The 15957-nt window shown below is 37.2% G+C and overlaps 1 protein-coding gene across 1 annotated transcript; it reads left to right on the forward strand.

The window, feature by feature from the left end:
* Positions 1–898: 898 nt before the first annotated feature.
* traf3 (TNF receptor-associated factor 3) lies at positions 899–15724 on the forward strand. The gene is made up of 11 exons (XM_057344084.1): positions 899–1212; positions 8616–8872; positions 10057–10108; positions 10268–10372; positions 10632–10796; positions 11171–11251; positions 11373–11447; positions 11971–12063; positions 12431–12571; positions 13120–13300; positions 13874–15724. Exons 1-11 carry the CDS (start codon positions 1135–1137, stop codon positions 14443–14445), a joined length of 1800 nt encoding a protein of 599 aa, XP_057200067.1. The 5' UTR covers positions 899–1134; the 3' UTR covers positions 14446–15724.
* Positions 15725–15957: the final 233 nt, after the last annotated feature.

Here is a 15957-nt window from a genome sequence, read left to right on the forward strand (position 1 = left end):
CTGAAAATAATACATAATAATAAAAAATGCCAGTAAGATTGGTTGCATTATCATCCATAATTGTCATGGTAATGCAAAAATTGTAGAATTACCTTAAAATTCCATTTGTTCACTTACACTAACAATGAACATGTTTACAACATTTATTTATCTAATTACATGTTCATTTTAAAAAGAATTTATACCATTTTCTAAATAAAAAACGTTTTTTTTGCACGAGTTAAACAATAATACCGTAATAACAATAGCATTAACAAAGATTAATAAATGTTCTGTTTGTACTGTACTTATACATTAAAGGTATAACTTATATATATATATATATATATATGTATGTTATAATGCCTTTAATTTGTTTTGTTTTTTTATAAAATGTGTCCAGACGGATTTTTGGACATCAAAGTGAACAAACATTTCAAGAAACGCTTTTATGGTTTAACGTTACTACGTCTTTACAGTGTCACTTTACGAATGACAAAAAAAGTGTGGATAGCACTTCATCTAACCACCAAGAAATTACATCGTCACAGTAGCCGGACAAAAATACGACAAAATAAATAACATACCAACAAAAAGATCTCGCATTTAGTTGCACGTTACCGTACTATAGGTGTGCTGGCACGCATTCAATATTTTTCCGTTTTATTCAATTCACTCATCTCACTTGTTATGTCAGCTGCCAGTAAACATGACCAATAATACATTAAAAGTGCGGCCGGCTAAGCTCGTACTCCGTCACCTCTCAGAAACACGTGGAACACCTGCTGCAGAAGTGAAAGCGATTCTTTTACTGTAAAAAAGTGATCTCTGGCGACATCCAGCGGCCAGACGCTGCGCCGCAGCCTGTTCTTTCTCTATGGCGTCCATTTATAAGCTACGATTTTTTTCATGACGGGGATTTCCTGAGGAAGTCAGACCAAGGGGGCTTTCCAGTTACTAGACTCGGTATCAACAGCACACTGCCACAGTGGCGGCTCCTCTACCTTTTCGCGTACCTTACCAGAGTCGTTTTTGAAACATTCCGATCTAAAAATGAACCGATTTGTTCATATGGCGGTTGTTGCCCGTTTGAGAAGCGAGGACGGAGCCGTGGCCGCGTAAATTTGGACGTTGTTGTCTCGATGAGTCTGTCATATGAGTGGCTCCATTGGTGATATTCTTCAGAGAAACGGGGTTGGATCATCGGACGACGTCGTTGAACAATTGATTCATGTAAGTGAATGCCGTGTTTTAAAAGCAGCGTGAACAATAACGCGTTGCTCGTGTCAGTGAACGATAAGACTAAACGAACCCGAAGATCTTGGAGGTACATTCACCTACAAAGTCTCATCTTACTCCATACTAATGTGTGTCCTGCTGTGATCTGAGATGTTCACCTGCTCTTTCAGCTATGCTCAGGACGAATGTGGACCTTGCAGGCTCTGATTCTTTAAGTTATGAGCATACAAGGCTATCAGCATGTTAACAGGTTAAAAGTACTCATGATAGACGTGCAAAAATTGCTGGTTGAAGACCTTAAGTAGCTCTAACCTTTGTCTTTGTGTGCACCTTCTACTTTTCGTTGACTTTGTGCTTTTATAGTGTTCATCTTTGTGGTTTTGTGTGTTTTACACATTTTTAAATTCCACTATATTTGAGCTATAGTCATTGCTTTATAGAATAATGCTTTGGTATCTCAAGGCAGTATAACCTTTCTACATGCTGATGTTTAATTTTTTTTCTTCTCTTTAATCTTCTGTGGTCTTATTCCTCGGGGCAATACCCAACTTGCAAAATTCTTGCATGACTTAGGCCTGTACAGTACTGATGGAAAAAACCATGATGGCATACGATGTATTCCACCGTTGGATGCAGTTCTTAAAAAAAAAGTGTCTTGTCATCTTTATTTATCTAAAATGATTATTTTTGATCTGTGTATGAGTTTTAATACACTAAATAACGTACTTTAGTTTAAATGTATCGATAAACACACAATAGATGGAGAAAAGCAGTCTGGACATGTAAACTAGTACAACATGTGCTGCTCTGCTCAGAGACTTTGAATCCAGTTTTCACTTTCAGAATAACACACTAAAGTGCTGCGATAGGCTACAGGGAATACACATCTGGGTGCTTGATTTTTTTTCTCTGAAGTTGGGCCGGAGGCTTGTACACCCCTCTGACAGCAGAAGGCGGTTTAGAGAGAATGACAAAAGTCTTGTCAGTTTCTCTTGGTGTAACCCCTCGGCAATGCGTTTTACCCATCGCACTTTCAGCGTCGTGAAATGTTGTTTTATTCCTGTAAGTGACCTGCTGTATAGCAGTCACTTATGTCTTCCTCCAGTAAAAGGTCAGGCCATAGTGAGGTGTTATTCCCTTTCTTACTTCTCTTTCATTATTGCTACGAGATCTCCTGCAGTGCAAATACAGTCAAAGAATATGTATTACATTCACGCTCCTCAGCTCTAAACTTGCAGTCTGAAGCATATTGTGTTACACTTTTCACCTGCAGCTTTCTCCGGTATTATGTTCTATATGACATGCATGCTTGCTTTATGTTCGGATTTCTTATTTTTTTGCGCGAGTGGTAGGTTTTATTTTTCACGTTTTAATAAGTGGCCTGATAGGAGGTATTTTTCTTTTATCTAGCTTTCAAATGATAGAATTTCAATACCTGCGCTTATAAAAACTAACCATGATGTAACCATAGTAACCATACTTTTTTGCTTTTATTTGAAGTTTAACCATAGTAACCACAAATTAATTACATTCTCGCCACAAGCATAATTTAGCTATGGTCTTCGTAGTAAAACCAACCCGATCGGGGTAGTCAGCCAAAAAAAGGGTACACTTTTACTATATAAAAACCATGTTTTTTCCTGAGGGTTAATACATGTTGTTTGTCAGGTGTAACTAAAACAATGCGATCTTTTGTTTGTTTGTACAAACAAGTTATTTTTTAAGTTTGTTTCACATTTCGATAACACCACATAATTCCTTACATACACAAAAGTTTACTAGCAACTGCCTACCGACTTGTTTTTCCATAATGGGTGTTTATGTGTGCGCGCGTGTGTGACTGTGGGTGTGTATGTGTATTGTCAGCAGTGACGAGAGGGATGAGGCAGCAAATGGAAAAGCCCCTTAAATATTCCTGGAAATCCCTCGAGAACTGCACATATTGGTCAGCAACCAGTACGTAGATTGGATATGTATTTACGCATACATATTGTACATTATTGTCTTTTGTACATTTGTGAAGTTGTTTTTGTTTCCCACAGTTTTTGGATCGAGCGTATTTTTTCAGGGGCGGTTTTAACTTGTAGGTGGTTTTAACTTTGGTTTTCTGGGACAAGCTCCAAATTTTTTTAAGAAATTGGTAATTATTTGGATTATTTCATTTGCTTGTGCTACCATAAGTGACGCTGGAGTTTTTCAAGTTAGAGTTTCTGGTAAAGAAGGAGTTGAGAGTTATTGTCATTTGAATTTTATGTAAGGCGTTTGAAGCCATGGAGTGTTTGTGAAACGCCCCTCAGTAAGGTTTTAACATCTTTTACATGTTTTTTTATATGTGGGATTTAGCTTTTCTTGCTGAGTGTGTGAGAATAATTGGATGGGTGTGACTATGTGAACGCATCCCACATGTGTCTTCAAACATGGTTGTCATCTCCATTCCAACAGCCGTTTATCTGGGCAACCTAACTGATTCGACTATATATTACAATATTTTACTGTATTTTCTGGAGAAACTTGAAAGGCTTGTGTTTTTTTGGGTGACCCACCCTTAAGACCCTATATTATGGTCTTCTGATAATACTTAGCCCTATGTCTCTCCTGCAGTTTTCTGTCCAATTCATAATTCACCAGGCAACGTTCATAATTCTCATTTGCTTAAAGTAATAAAACGTCAGTCCTTAACACACTCTCTGTACGATGTGATGCATGCTAAAGTTTCAGATTGTTTTGACTGATCTACAATACTTTGAACACTTTACAATAAGGTTACATTCAGTTACATTATATTACATTAGTTTGTTTAACACGAACTGGCAATGAACAATACTTTTACAGCTTTTTATTAATGTTAGTTCATGTTAATTTCAGCGTTTACTAATACATTTTAAAATCGAACGTTGTAACCTTTAACATTAGTTAATGCACAATGAATTAACATGAACAAATGAATCAACATGAACAAAGATTACCAAATGCTGAAACTATAATGCTTAGTGTTAGCTAATGCATACTAGTACTAATGTTAACAGAAACAACCTTATTGTAAAATGTTACCAACATTTCTTTTCGAGGTTTACTACACATCATAAAACTGTACCATAAAAGGCTATAATCGGAGTATGCTTCTGTGTCAGAAAGTCTCGGCATCTGCTGTGGGCACCAGTCACCGCTGTGGGATATCTGTGGAATCTTCTGCTTTAAAGAATTCTTGCAGCAGCAGATCCGGGACCTTCCTGCATGCGCGGTTAGCGTGTTGCTTGCTCGTAGGGAGATATTATTAGAGCTCGAGAGCTATGCCTGTTATGAAGGGATTTCCCAGTCTGAGAGCTGCCGGTCAGGAGCTGTTGATGTGGCAATGTAAGCACAATGTTAAAGCGTCGCCTTTGTGCTAGGCATTAGCATAGGAAAATGTAAGAAAGGATGACTAACTTGTACTGTCTAACCTCGACTTGAGAGATGTGACAGGAATGGAGACGTTGTGATGTCAGATGAACTTGGGAGTTTAATAGGTCCAATGTCACACTTCTGACCACAATTTAGATGAATGGATACAATTATTTATCATGGTCTATGTGAAAATGCTGACACAGTTTACATTTACATTTAGTCATTTAGCAGACGCTTTTATCCAAAGCGACTTACAGAGAGTTCAGGGAGCAATAAGCGATATGTCATACAGGAGCAATGATACAATAGATGCAAAAACAAAGTTACTAATAATATAATAATATAATATTTGCAATAAATTAAATAGATTTTTACATACAGTGCTATAGTGTAAGTTTAATTAAGATGATCTTGTAGTGCTTTTTAGAAGCAAAAGTTTGGTTGGTATAGAATATATATAGTACCAGACAGATGTTTACATTCTGTAAATTTCTTAAACTATAAAGTATCACAGATGAAGTGTGAGAATTATACAGTGATCTATAACTTTGTATACCTATATAAACTTATAAAGGCTGGGGATTTTTTAAATCTTATAAGAGTTTCAAACTGTGAGAGACCACAAACATGAGGACAAAAAATCCTAAATTCAATCGTTTTGAACCTATAATGTGTGGTGCGCCGTGATGTGATGAAGACAGCTCAGCACAGACATGAACATATGACCTTTTGTGTGATTTAACAAATATTATTTATCTTCGAGAAACTGCTCAAGTAAGCGTGTTCTGAAGTATTTAAAGTGCCACTGCACTAGATATAATTTTCTTCTACAACTTCTAAATATTGTTGAATTTATGATTCGACCTTAATTAAAAAAGAATGTTAAGACTGTTTTGTAAAAAATTGCTGTGTTGACATTATAACCTAAAAGAGTCCACTGGCTCCACTAGCACAACTGGACCTATTTTTTCTGTTCTGCCTTACTGTGCGTTCAGACCGCCGCCGTCGAGAGCGTCAAAGTGGCCGGAAGTCATTAATTTTCAATGTGAGCCGGCGGCAAGCAGCGGCGAGGAGTGGCGCGGTGCGGTGCGTCTTGACCGTTGAGGGCGTCAAGGAGAGTTGAAATCAGGTCAACTTTATGGTAATGAGCTATGACGCGGTTCGGAGGCAACCAATCGGAACGTAGAAGTCCATCGCTTGAGATGATTCCAGAGAAAGCAGCCCTGTAAACTTTGGTTCCGACCAAATTAGTTCCCAAGCAAAATGGAGGAGAAGTTGATAATTGCTGTGGCGGGTTTCTCAATCCTATACGACGCGTCCCTGTTTGCGTACAGGGACATAAATAAAAAAATGATGCGTGGACCAAGGTGTCTGAGATTGTTTGTGTTCCTGGTGAGTTGCTGATGATGTGCATTAACGTTATACATTTTCTGTAAATAAGCGGGAATTTCATGCTAACTTGAGCGCTAGAGCATGCAAAACAGTGTTACTGCTGCAGAATATTTCCGCTTTGACCAACTGCATTAAAGCTAACGTCACATTTCGACCAGGAGAGTTTGTAATGTAGGTTGCACACAAATTGATGTTAATTAAAGACCAAGGCTAGTAAATGTCTGCTATAATGTTGAAATTAGACTAGCACTTAACCATGAACACAAAAGCCACACCACACAAATGGCTTTTAATAGGTTTATTTCGTTAGCAAACGTGTAACTACAATAAAGTTCTTTCCACCGATCAATTTCTTGTGGTCAGTCTGCACAAGATCAACAAGCTTGTTTGTTTGCGGCCCCTTTAAATACAAGATAAGATTTCGATCTACGTCAGAGCGTCAGCGCGCCAAGACTCTTTCTACAGCGTTGTTGGCGGCCAGAGCGATTTTTGACGCTCTCGACGGCGGCGGTCTGAACGCACAGTTAAAGCATTAGCACACTCGAACTCCTACCACTATTGTGATACAGCGGATCCATGTGTCCGTCACTTGCGCATAACCTGAATTTTTTTATCAAAATTATTTGTAATTCCGATGATAGTGTTTTGAATGCTTGTTATGCTTTAGTCAGCTCGCTTTCGGATTGGGTATTGTTTCGTTCCATGTGACAATCAATCAACAGAGTTCTTGTGTGTTTGTCCTCGGGGTTTACCCCACACATTAGGATTTCTGATCATTTACGATTTCAACATGTTGAATATTTACGATTCGCGATAGGGGCAGCTCTGATGTTCTTCCGATCAGGTTCAATCACTCTTAACACACATCACACTAGGGCTGCACGATCATGGGTAAAATGATAATCACAATTATTTTGCTCAAAATTTTAATCACGATTAATAAACCCGTTTATTTTGTCAGTTCAGAATTTAGGCCTATACGTTACAGCCAATGAATATGTTATAATCTGCTGCCATTGAACTTCTTCAACACCGTCAATCATCTAAACACTCCACCACAAAAATGAACATTTTGTGACCTTCGGAATGAAACTTTGCTACTCCATTTTTTATTTCTTTGTTTTTTTATAAATCATTACTATTGGTCGCCCTTCACGTTTGTCTGTGGGTTTTGCCAGAAAGTAGTAAAATATTAGAAATGCAGGTAAAAAATTTAAAGTGGCAGTTTCAAAGATACAAGATTGATTTTCTGAGTTTTGTGCTTGCTTTTAAAACATTAACATCACAACGATTATGCTTAGGGATGCACCGATATGTACATTTTGGCCGGTAACGATAACGATAATTCTTTAACATTGGAAGCCGATAACAGATATATTGGCCGATATACAGTATCTACATATTAATATAAAATTCCATAAGACTGAAACAAAAGGCAAAAAGTGGACAACTGCTTTTATTTGAAAACATTGACTGCAGAAAACAAGGTAACCATTAGTTCTCTTTTTTCCCCTGAAAATCACGTACCAAGCCTACTTTACACTAGTTAAAGATTCTTTAACCTTCGACGTTTCTCGTATATTTTTTTATTTAATAAACAAATTTTCTTCCAGAGCAACCCAGAAATATGTTCTTAATAGCCACGTCTAAGAAGTCTCAAGACAAAGAGCATTCAGACAGCAGTCTGATTCAAACAATATGCTTTTGTTCCTATAATTTACACATTCATAAATACTGTAGCTACATACTGTACCTACATCAACGATGTTTTGCTAATAGCAGTAAGTGAATGATCATGACAGAAAGACAGTACTGTACTGTATTTTAACTGTGAGCAGCGTGCAGCTGAAGAAGTTTAACCAGAGGAAATTATTTATGAGTTATCAGCAATAATATATCGGCCTAAATTTTATTTTATTATCGGCCATCGTCATTTTTAATGTTATCTGTATTGGCCGATACCGATATGGCCGATAATTTATCGTGCATAATTATACTCAATAAATTGTGGGAACCATAAATCGTTATCATGATTAAAATGCGATTAATCGTGCAGCCCTACATCACACAACAGGAAAATCTGATAAGATCATCTGTAGAGCCGTTTAAGATAATCAGGACTTGGACCTAGGATTGTCAGAACGGGAGAAATCGGCCGATTATCTTTTGGTGAGGCCCCCGGTATTAGCCTCATATTTTAGATTCTTCTGAGCTGTACCGTAAATCTATGGCTCATCAAACTTTAAATCCATTTTACTCCAATTTTGCCTGTATTGTATTCTGGAAAAAAATGAGACCCAGTCTGTTACTCTACTTTGTTTCAGCCAAGTGAGTCTGGACCCAATCAGACAACAGCCCATTTCATATTAGTTTCAATTCTGTTTCCAGACAACACAGAATTCATGACAGCTTCAGTCTGGACAAGGATAAAAATGCTGCGTCCCTATGTATGCCTTTTTTCAGTGTTTTATTCCAGTTTCATCCTTGTGTATGTCAATGAGGTCACCTTGTTTATCATTTTTGCAATTTGTCAGGGGTGTTTTCTATAAGACCTCAAGGTCTCGGTTTTCTGTTGTGCGTTTTATTTCTTGTGGATAACTGGAGTTTGTGTGTTTCTCCAGGTCATGTCCGCAGGGCGTAATGTGGAACAGCAGATCGCACTGCAGCAGCGTCCTCCATCTCTTGGCATGCCCTCCATGGCCCCGCGGTCCAGGCCCGAGCCAGGCTTCTTTCCCCTTCAAGGCGGCTTTAGGGACCACTTTGTCACAACGCCAGAGCCAAAGTACTGCTGCGAGTCCTGCAGGCTAGTGCTGTGCAAGCCTCGGCAAACTGAATGCGGACATCGCTTCTGCGAGACCTGCATTACAGAGCTGCTCAGGTGGGCTGGAGTTCTTCTTTATGAGTTTGTGTACTGTAGAAATTGTAGTAAGGAAACAATGATAAGATGAGGAGATTTATTTTCAATATTGTTTAAAAGTTTAGGGTTACTTGACTGAAATGTTTTCCGTTATCTTAAACCTTTTTTGTCTAAAGGCATATGCCTGAATTTTTTTATTAGTTACGTGGAGAAAATATAACTGTGCCAACATGAATTTCTTTTGTTACATTTTATTTAAAAATAATTTTATTCATTGTATTTAAAATGTTTTTAATTTGATGATTTGGGCCAAATAATGAAGAAAACGCACAGGAGCCCAGAACATAAAATCTCCTGCTGTTTAAAGTTCCCATAAAATCAAAACCTGTTTACTTTGCAGATTACTAGTTTTGTTGTCAAAGGGATAGTTCACCCAAAAATAAAAATTCTGTCATCATTTATTCTCCCTCGAGTTGTTCCAAATCTGTATACATTTCTTTGTTCTGATGAACACAGAGAAAGATATTTGGAAGAATGCTTTGACTACCATAGTAGGTAAAAATACTTAATATAGTTTTTGTTCTATTCAACACAAAAGAAGATATTTTGAAGAATACAGTTCTGGGGCACTTTTGACTATCATTGTAATTTTTCCTACTATGGTAGTCAATGGTGGCCAAGAACTGTTTGGATACAAGCATTCGTCCAAATATCTTTCTCAATGTTCAACCAAACCAAGACATTTATACAGATTTGGAACAACTATAGAATTTGTAATTAATTAATTAATTGAATTTTCATTTTTGGGGGAACTGTCCCTTTAATAATACATTTGAGCAACCAAGTTTCCTTGTTTTTCCTGTTTTTCTCATTCGAAATGCATATATAATACAGAAGTCAGTCGCAACTTTTGGGTCACACCGACGGGTTGATTTAATTCCAGGGGTAACATTTTTGTTTTGTGAATTCTAGACAAAAGGAAACCTATTTTGAAGATGCAAATAGTTTTGATTTCATTTTTTTATTTGTCACAACATAATTGCTATAGTTTTCATTTGACTTTCATTCTAAAACATGGAGAAAAATATAAATTAAACATGAGTAAGTGACCCTAAACATGTTATTGAACTAGATGCTTTAAATAGCAATATAATCTTATTTTGGAATGTTAGTTATTTACAGTTCTGTCTGATTTTCTTTTACAGTAAGCCTAACCCAGTGTGTCCAGCTGATCTTGAATCACTCTTTGAAGATAAGGTGTGAAAGTGAAGCCAAAACATGACCACACCCACTCAGTGTAATATTCATTCTGACTTAAACAGCTCTAAGTGAAAGGACTGTGGGCTAAATAACAGACAGCACAACACATCTCTGTTATACAGACCCTGTAATGGCTGGTTTTTGTTTCTTCTTCAGATATTCCGGGATGTTTGCTGCAATAGGGAAATTATGGCTCTAAAGGTCTGCTGCCGAAGTGAGAAGAATGGGTGTAAAGAACAGATGAGTTTACAGCGGGTCATGGTAAGTCATATGATTCTTAGCCACAATAGTATACATATCATATGTACGGCCAAATGAAAGTCGTCTGTAATGCCTCAGAGGAGCGTAGATTTAGACTAGCTAGTTCCTTTTCTTATTTACAGATGTCTAATATACTTTATCTAGAATGTGAATGTATAAAGTTTTTTTTACTGGCTTAAATGCTTTAGTATGTTCAGTAATCCTTTAGTTAAAATCAGTCATTAAACCAGGTTTTTCATTTGTTTTTTCTCAAAAACAGGATCACTTGGAGGTTTGTCCATACTTCGAGGTGCCATGCCCCTTGGGAAAATGCAAGGAGAAGATGATGAGGAAAGACATGTCCGAGCACCTCAGCCGTAAATGCAAACACCGAGAGATCACCTGTGAATTCTGCAATCACAAGATGGCCCTCACTGAGTTACAGGTAACCCAAAAACCCCCGCTTCCCATAAACGGGACCTGAAATTGAATGGAAAGTACTTAGAAGTCAGTATGTCTATTTTCCTTGGCTGGAATTAGTGGACTTCTCAGTTCCTCTATAAGAAGTAATCCCCTCATACGCTGTCACCATTGTCCCGTGACCTTTGGTTTCACATTTGTACAGGGAACTTAGGGGAATCTCCCGTTATGTTGACTGTCATTCAGAGAATGATTTATGCATGTTTTCACTTTAAGAATGCTTCGCCTAGTTGAACCCGTCAGTATCGCTAACCATCTTTTAACCCTGATTGTTTTGAACTATGAATTTGTCATTTGTCTTTCTGCGTATTTTAATCTAATATCAATCTCTCTTTACAGAAACACAAAGAAACCGTTTGTCCAGCTTTTCCTGTAGCATGTCCTAACCACTGCTCCTTTCCATCCATTTTGAGAAGCGAGGTAGGCTTTTGTATTCCTAACTTGTGTTTTCTTTTAAAAGCATGAAATATTATTTCATATATTAACGTTAAGGGGGGATTCTTTGTGATCATTTATGAGATGAACTGATTGTTTTCAATAGCTGTCCAGCCATCAGAACGACTGCCCAAAGGCTCAAGTGACCTGCTCTTTTATTCGCTATGGATGCTCTTACAAGGTGACTTTAAACTTTAGTGATTTAAACCATTTTTGATTCGAAGGGCATTTGAACATTATTTGGGTTTAATTTTAAAAACTTAAAAGTAAAAGCAAATTGCTTCCATTATGTGTCCAGTGTAGTCATGGTGGGACCCATTTCTAAATTACACGAATATAAATATTATATGGTAATACTGATGTCGTATTTTAGAATGGTAACATGTAATGGAAACTGAAATATTTTAAATTAAACCTAAACTATAAAAAAATATATTTTTTGACATTATTTAACATTAGTTATGGCAGACTAAAATTGAACACATTTTTACAGTGTTTATTAACACGAGTCAATGTTAATTTGTAAACACTATTTTTCTTGTTATTTTATTTCTGTTTATAATAGATAAACTAATGTTAGTTCCGACAACCTGAAATTGTAGAAATGAACTTGAACCATAGAGACAGTTATCATTTATAAGATATTAAACCATATTGTAAAATGTTATGCGGATTTCTCACGTATGTGTCTGATTCTTTTAAAGGCGCTGAATCAGGAGATGAGAGAACATGAGTCCAGTTTTGCGTCTGAGCACCTGAGAATGATGGCGGTCAGAAACACCACACTGGAAGCCAAGGTCAAACTTCTATCTCTTTTCTACTCTTTCAAAAAAAAAATTACCTTAGCTCTGTATACTGTGATAGGCTATATGAGACGAATTTTCTTTTTTTGCACTTATGCTATTTGTTGTCCTTATGTTGTTCCAATTGCTTCCATTGTTTCCCTCATCTGTAAGTCGCTTTGGATAAAAGCATCTGCTAAATGACTAAATGTAAATGTAATGTAAACCGTCAAACTGCACCTCACAGACTTTACTTCAATATTTATATAGCAGAAAAAAGTTTTTCTTTTAATAACATCAATTGTTTCCTGTGTAAAAATGTATTAGCTATTCCTGTTTATACTTTCATATGTAACATATATATCTGCATATGTGTGTGTAGGTAGAGGACATTAAGAGCGAGCTGATGGAGCGCTATAAAGTTCTGCCCAGTCTCAGCAGTCGCCTGACGGAGGTAGAAACACAGTATGAGGAGATGAGAGAGAAGAACAGACAGCTGGAACAGAAGATATCTAGCATTCAGGTAAGAATTTTCACTAAACTATGACTAATAAGATTTTTATTATTCTGATAATAGAAAAATCTAATGAAATGATTTGTGACTGTGGTAGCTCAATTGTAGACATGGTGTAATTTTCTTGATTCCATTGAAGTATGTACAATGTTTTTTCTTTGGGACATAGGGACACGACAAACAAACACAATTTTTGAATTACATAAACGTTTCCATTTTTATGAATGTCAGACCCTAATCTCAGACTAATATCAGGCTTTGATTGTATACTGTTGTATGTTGTTTCAAATGCATTTACAATTTGAACAGCTTTTTTTTGAGAGATAAGATTTGAGAATGATAACATGTCCCAGAACGAAGAAACATTTATATTTGCGTACACCATAGTTATGGTATAATTTCTGTATAGGCATAAAAGAGCACTGATATTCAAGACTAAGTGGAAGATTTCCATTTCTTTATGTGGACAAAAGCTATATTGTTTGCTTTCATACTGTAATACAGTGAGTACATCATATTTCACCATTTGTGATTGTGTGTTTTATGTTTGTGTGTAGATGTTGATGAGCACTCACTCAGAGAAACTGCTTGAGGTTGAAATAGAGCTGAGAGAGCTTCGTCCACTGCGAGCTTTAAAGGAGGAGGTGGAGGCTTTGAGAGGGTCGGTGGAAAGCATGCGTACCATGGTTTCTTCTCTGGACTCGGGTCGGGTTGGATCCAGTTCTGGTCCAGCACTGGGTAATCCAATATTTATAAACCTCTTATTTTTGTACCAATAGTTGTAGGATTTAACAATTTATCGCAATTAATCGCATCCAGAATAAAAGTTTGTGTTTATGTAATGTATGTCTGTGTACGGTGCATATTCATTTTGTACTTCTAAACACAAAAACATACACATGAATATATATATATTTAGGAAATATTTGGATGTATTTATTTATATTTACAGATAATTTAACATTATAATATAAATGTTTATATTTTATATATTTTAAAATATGCATGTATGTGTTTATAAATACCACTTTAATATGCACAGTTCACAGACATATATTATGAAAACACAAACTTTTATTCTGGATGCGAATATTTGTTCATACTGTACTGTAACATCGTAGACCAGCTACCATAAAGTTACTATTCATAACTTAAGATATACAGTTTACTTGAAGCACTACGTTTTTTTACGGATCTGCAATGGTTTTTGCTTGGCTAACACTGGTAGTATATAAATTGACGTGTTTGTAATGTAAATGTCTGGTAGATGATCTAATTCTTCTTGTTGATGCTTTTCAATACTGTCACTAGGCTCTTTCGATCAGCGACTGACACGCCACGACGACACGTTAAGCGTTCATGACATCCGCCTGGCAGAGATGGACCTGAAGCTGCAGGTTCTAGAGACGGCCAGCTTCAACGGTACACTCATCTGGAAGATCCGTGACTACAAGAGGCGGAAACAGGAAGCCGTTGCCTCCAAAACTCTCTCGCTCTACAGCCAGCCCTTTTATACAGGATACTTTGGGTATAAGATGTGTGCCCGTGTCTATCTGAACGGGGACGGAATGGGTAAAGGCACGCATCTCTCCCTTTTCTTTGTGGTCATGCGCGGGGAATACGATCCCTTGCTGCCGTGGCCGTTCAAACAGAAAGTGACGTTGATGCTGATGGACCAGGGGCCGGCGAGAAAACACTTAGGTGACGCCTTCAAGCCGGACCCCAACAGCAGTAGCTTTCGACGGCCCACCGGCGAAATGAACATTGCCTCGGGCTGTCCGCTCTTCGTGGCTCAGACCGTCTTGGAGAACGGAACTTATATCAAAGAAGACACCATCTACATCAAGGTCACTGTCGACACCTCCGACCTGCCCGACCCCTGATTTCAACTTTATTGGGTCCGACCACAGTAAAGTCACATGGCGCTCCCGGGCCGAGGTTGTGGGGCGAGGCTGACAGAGGAGGAACCCAGATACGTTTGGGTTTAAAATGTATGGTCAGAGCTATAAGCCTGTGCTATTGAGATGGTGCGCCCTTTGGGAAACAACAGTGCCTTGCTGGGATAGGTTGTTGTAGCCTTTCAAAGGAGGTTTGTAAAAATGTCCCCATGCCAGCCACATCTAAGGTGCAGTTTAGAGAAAGATATTTCAACTCTAATTAAGCAAGAGAATGTCAATGTTTTTGGAGCTACAGAACGGAGAAATCGGATCAATAGCATGGCGCGTTTGGCTAACAACCAGCCCTAAATGATAGGAAACCGTTTACGTCTGCCATGTTCGCCTTCAATGAGTATGAATGCATTTCGAGGCTAATAATCCTCTCTCATTTAGGTTGTTAGTTTGGAATGTAACCCTTCATGTTTAGTAACCATGATGAGTTCTGTATTTGGTTGTATCTGGTGGTTTTTTTGGTGGTTTTGTACAATATGCAAATAAGTACTTGAGCTAACATCTGTTGTAAGTGTTGTGGTGGTGTCAGGAACAGTTAATGTGGAGAGGAGTTTTATGACTCGGAAGTTTTGTTTGTGTGGGCAGAAGTGGCCGTGTTTCTGTTTTGTGTAGTTATTATAAAGGACCTGACTATGGAGCATTCATGAAGGACTGTATTGGCACTAAACAGGGACCTTGCAAGGGTTCCATTGTCAAGAAGCAAAACCTCAGTTTTTTATGCATGTAAAAACTATTCTTACATGACTTAACCTTCCCTGCGTTTACCACTTTGACACATTATTTTATGTAATGTTATTATTAATCGATGCTATGCATCAGAATCTATTGTCCTTTTGTTTTGTAGTATTTTATTATGTAAAACAGTCTGAAATAATGCCTTTATGCCTCCAGCCATGCTGCCAGAGACACATACAGTAATCCAGATCATATTTCATGGTAGGGATGGTTTTTGCACAATTATTGTTTGAATGTGTAATATATGTATGAATATATCGATATAAAAATGATGAAAACATTGTTACCTTGTGAAGTTGTACTCCTTGTAAACAATTCTGTTGGATGGATGTGTCAAAGTGATGTACTTTTTTTTGTGTGGGTATACAAATGGAAATGAGTCTTGGATATATCTGGAAATTATTTTTAAAAGTATACATTCATCACATATGAATATAATTTATAACAAACTAACATAATGCCCAGTGCTGAGTAAAGTTGACCGTGTTGCGACAATTTCTGTTTGCTTTAACAAAATCTGGTCATTAAGTTACACTAATTTACAAAACAATTATACTTTAAACATAAACTTTAACAATTCATAAACATATATAACCTGCAAATTTAAAATACGAGAAAATGTTTCAGTCAAAATGTAGGTATGCATACTAGTAATGGAGTGCCACTTTTTTAGTACAAACTAGTTTCCTAGTACACTGCTTCATTGATCTC

The sequence above is a fragment of the Triplophysa rosa genome, linkage group LG10 (genome assembly GCF_024868665.1).
Source record: "Triplophysa rosa linkage group LG10, Trosa_1v2, whole genome shotgun sequence".
Lineage (NCBI taxonomy): Eukaryota > Metazoa > Chordata > Actinopteri > Cypriniformes > Nemacheilidae > Triplophysa > Triplophysa rosa.